At 37.4% G+C, this 3,409-nt stretch overlaps 2 protein-coding genes across 2 annotated transcripts in view; both read left to right on the forward strand.

The window, feature by feature from the left end:
• EMWEY_00030750 (ubiquitin carboxyl-terminal hydrolase domain-containing protein, putative) overlaps positions 1-666 on the forward strand; it is a gene marked incomplete at both ends in the record, with an annotated part of 3,682 nt that extends 3,016 nt beyond the window's left edge. The window contains one exon of the mRNA XM_013481656.1: positions 1-666. This exon is cut by the window's left edge and continues 1,794 nt beyond it. Within this exon, the coding sequence (XP_013337110.1) occupies positions 1-666 (666 nt within the window).
• Positions 667-2,169: 1,503 nt separating this feature from the next.
• Positions 2,170-2,696, forward strand: EMWEY_00030760 (hypothetical protein; the record flags this gene model as incomplete). The annotated part of the gene is made up of 2 exons (XM_013481657.1): positions 2,170-2,455; positions 2,677-2,696. The coding sequence occupies 2 exons, from the start codon at positions 2,170-2,172 to the stop codon at positions 2,694-2,696; spliced, it is 306 nt and encodes a 101-aa protein (XP_013337111.1).
• Between the last annotated feature and the right edge of the window lie 713 nt (positions 2,697-3,409).

A 3,409-nucleotide genomic window follows, 5' to 3' on the forward strand; every position in this document is an offset into this window, starting at 1 on the left:
AGCAGCAGCAGCAGCAGCAGCAGCAGCAGCAGCAGAAGAGGCGCAGAGAATGGAGGGTCTCGGCGTGGCGGTGGCTGCCGTGGTCAACGGGAGGGTACAGAGGGGGGCCCCTCAGGTGCTTCCTACTCTATATCCAATAGTTCCCCAGGGGGCCCCGATGCGGGGGCCCCTGGGGGCCCCGCTACAGGGGCCCCCCCTTATGTAGGCAGCTATGGACTTCGTGCAGTAATAGAGCATCAGGGGCGCTGCGGTGACGGCGGTCATTATGTTTGTTATAGGAGAGGAGGTACTAGGGGCCCCTATGGGGGGCCCCCTGTAGGTAGTACTCCTGGGGCCCCTGGGGGGGCCCCGACAGGGGGGCCCCCAGGGGGCCCCCCTGAAGAATGTGATGATGATGTATGGTGGGTAGTTAATGATGTTTGTGTATCAAGGAGCTCATGGGAAGAAGTAAGGAGGACACAAGCCTACCTCCTCCTCTATGAGCGTTCCTATGACGAGCAGCAGCAGCAGCAGCAGCAGCAGCAGCAGCAGCAGCAGCAGCAGAAGCAGCAGCAAGAGCAGCAGCAGCAGCAGCAACAGGTAAAAGAGGTAGAGGGCAAGAAAAAAAAGGGTACTAATAAAACCCTTAATAGACCCCGCAGGAGGCCCGGGGCCCCCTCCTCATAAATATAAATCTTTTTGTGTTATTTATTAAAGAAAAAAAAGGAAAAAAAAAAAAGAAAAAAAAAAGGAGACACTTTTTTTATTTATAAGTGTCTCCTTTTTTCTTTTTTTTTTTTTTTTTTTTTTTTTTTTTTTTTTTTTTTTTTTTTTTTTTTTTTTTTTTTTGTGTTTTTGTTTAGCAAAAAGGAGACACTTTTTTATTTATTAATAAAAGTGTCTCCTTTGTTTGTTGCATGCATTATTATTAAATAAATAAATAAATAAATTAAATAAATAAACTTTATTATTATTTATTATTATTAATATATTTATATAAATATAATTAATTGTCTCCTTATATTACAATTAATTAATAAATAAAAAAGGAGACAAAAGGAGAAAAAAAAAAAAAATAGTTGTCTATACACCTGAATACTAGGCAATAAAAGAGAGAATTAGGGTTTAGGGTTTAGGGTTTAGGGTTTAGGGTTTATAGAGGCAAATAGAGAAAAAGAAAAGGAGACAATTAATAAATAAAGGAGACAATAAAAAAGAGACAAAAAGACATAAAGGAGACATATAATAAATAAAAAGGAGACAGATAGAGGGGGGAGGGGGGGCCCCTGTCTCCTATACAAGGGGGGGCCCCTGTCTCCTTTTCCCTTTTATACTCTTATATATAAGGGACTGTCTACTAAATAAATAAATAAATAAGTAAATAAATAAATAAGTAAATAAGTAAGTAAATAAATAAATAAATAAATAAATAAATAAATTAGTAAATAAATAAATAAATAAATAAATAAATAAATTAGTAAATAAATATATAAATAAATAAATAAATAAATGTCTCCTTTTTATAAGGTAGTCCCTCTCCCTTTCTTATGTTGTTATATTTAATAATAATAAAAAATAAATTAGGGTTTAGGGTTTAGGGTTTAGGGTTTTATACTATACTATAATTTCTGTAGTATAGATTGCATGCAAGGAATATAAACCCTCTATGTATCCCCTTGATAAATTATTTACGAGGGTTTAGGGTTTAGGGTTTAGGTGTTGATTAATTAGGGTTTAATAGGAAATAATTATTGTATAAAACCCTAAATTAGGGTTTATAACCCTAAATTAGGGTTTAGATATAAACCCTCATAAGAGCAGCAGCAGCAAGGGTAGCAGCTTGTGGGGGGTGGGGCTTTCGAGCGGCGCTGGCTGGGGCTCTAAACCCTAAACCCTAAACCCTAAACCCTAAACCCTAAACCCTAAACCCTTGAGGAGAATTATTTATTGGTTGGTGGCGTTATTCTTATTGAATAATTTATTTTTATTTCTTATAGGGCGTGTGGCTGTTGCTGCTTCCCGTCACCGCCACTACAGCTGCTGCTGCTGCTGCTGCTGCTGCTGTTGCTGCTGCTGCTGTTGCAGTGTATGCATGCATAAGAAAGCACATAATAAATTGCATAGAAATATAAACCCTAAACCCTAAACCCTAAACCCTTTAGGTGTACGTACACCAAAGAAGTATTGAGGATGAGTAACAAGTACGTACCGCCGCATTTACGTGGTGGGGGAGGTTCTGCTGCAGGTGCAGCAGCAGCAGCAGCAGGAGGAGGAGGAGCAGCAGGAGGAGGGGCCCCCTCCTCCTCAGCAGCAGGAGGAGGAGGAGGTCGTCCTGCAGCAACATTAGAGGGAGCAGCAGCAATAGTGAATAACATACTGCGTGCCCGTACAGCAGAGGAGGGAGGAGGGCAGCAGCAGCAGCAGCAGCAACAGCAGCAGCAACAGCAGCAGCAGCAGCAGCAACAACAACAATCTGGTGAGGGGCCCCAATCAGGGGGGCCCCCAACAGAGACAAAAGGGGCATGGGGCTCATGGGGTAGGGGGGCCCCCAACCTACGAAGTACTAAACCTATACAACAAAGACATACAAATCTACGAGTAGTAGAGGTTGATGCTCTTGTTCTTATGAAAATTATTAAACATTGGAGGTTAGGGTTTAGGGTTTAGGGTTTAGGGTTTAGGGTTTGGAGGGTTTAGAGGGTTTGGAGGGGTTTTGAGGGTTTATATGCTTATTATGTACTTTTTTTCCCTTTTTTTGTCTCTTTTTCTTTTTCTGTCTCCTTTTTTCTCTTCTTTCTCCCTTTTTGTCTCTTTTTATCTCTTTTTTTCTCTTCTTTTTCTTTTTTTGTCTCCTTTTTGTCTCCTTTTTTTCTTTTTTGTCTCCTTTTTGTCTCTATTTTATATTTATGCCTATAATAAATCTTGTATAATAAAATAAATTAAATATAATTAATTAAATATAAATAAATAAATAAATAAATATATTTATTTATTTATTTATTTATTTATTTATTTATTTATTTATTTATTTATGTATAGGGACTTCCATCCTTTACCAGTAAATGGCCAATTATTAGGCACAGAAGTTCGTGATAAATTAGAGGTTACTAATTGCTTCCCTTTACCACAAAAAAAGGTAATTAATTAATTAATTTATTTATTTATTTATTTATTTATTTATTTATTGTCTCCTTTATTGTCTCTTTTTTTTTGTCTCTTTTTTTGTCTCCTTTTTATGTGTTTATTATGTTACTAATTCCTTCCCTTTGCCACAAAAAAAAGGTAATTAATTAATTAATTAATTATTTAATTAATTAATTAATTAATTAACTGTCCCCTTTTTTTTTGTCTCCTCTTTGTCTCCTTTATTGTCTCCTTTTTTTCTCTCCTTTATTGTCTCTTTTTACTCCCTAGTACATATATAAGATCG

The sequence above is a fragment of the Eimeria maxima genome, genomic scaffold, assembly GCF_000499605.1.
Source record: "Eimeria maxima Weybridge genomic scaffold, Emw_scaff378, whole genome shotgun sequence".
Taxonomy (NCBI): domain Eukaryota; phylum Apicomplexa; class Conoidasida; order Eucoccidiorida; family Eimeriidae; genus Eimeria; species Eimeria maxima.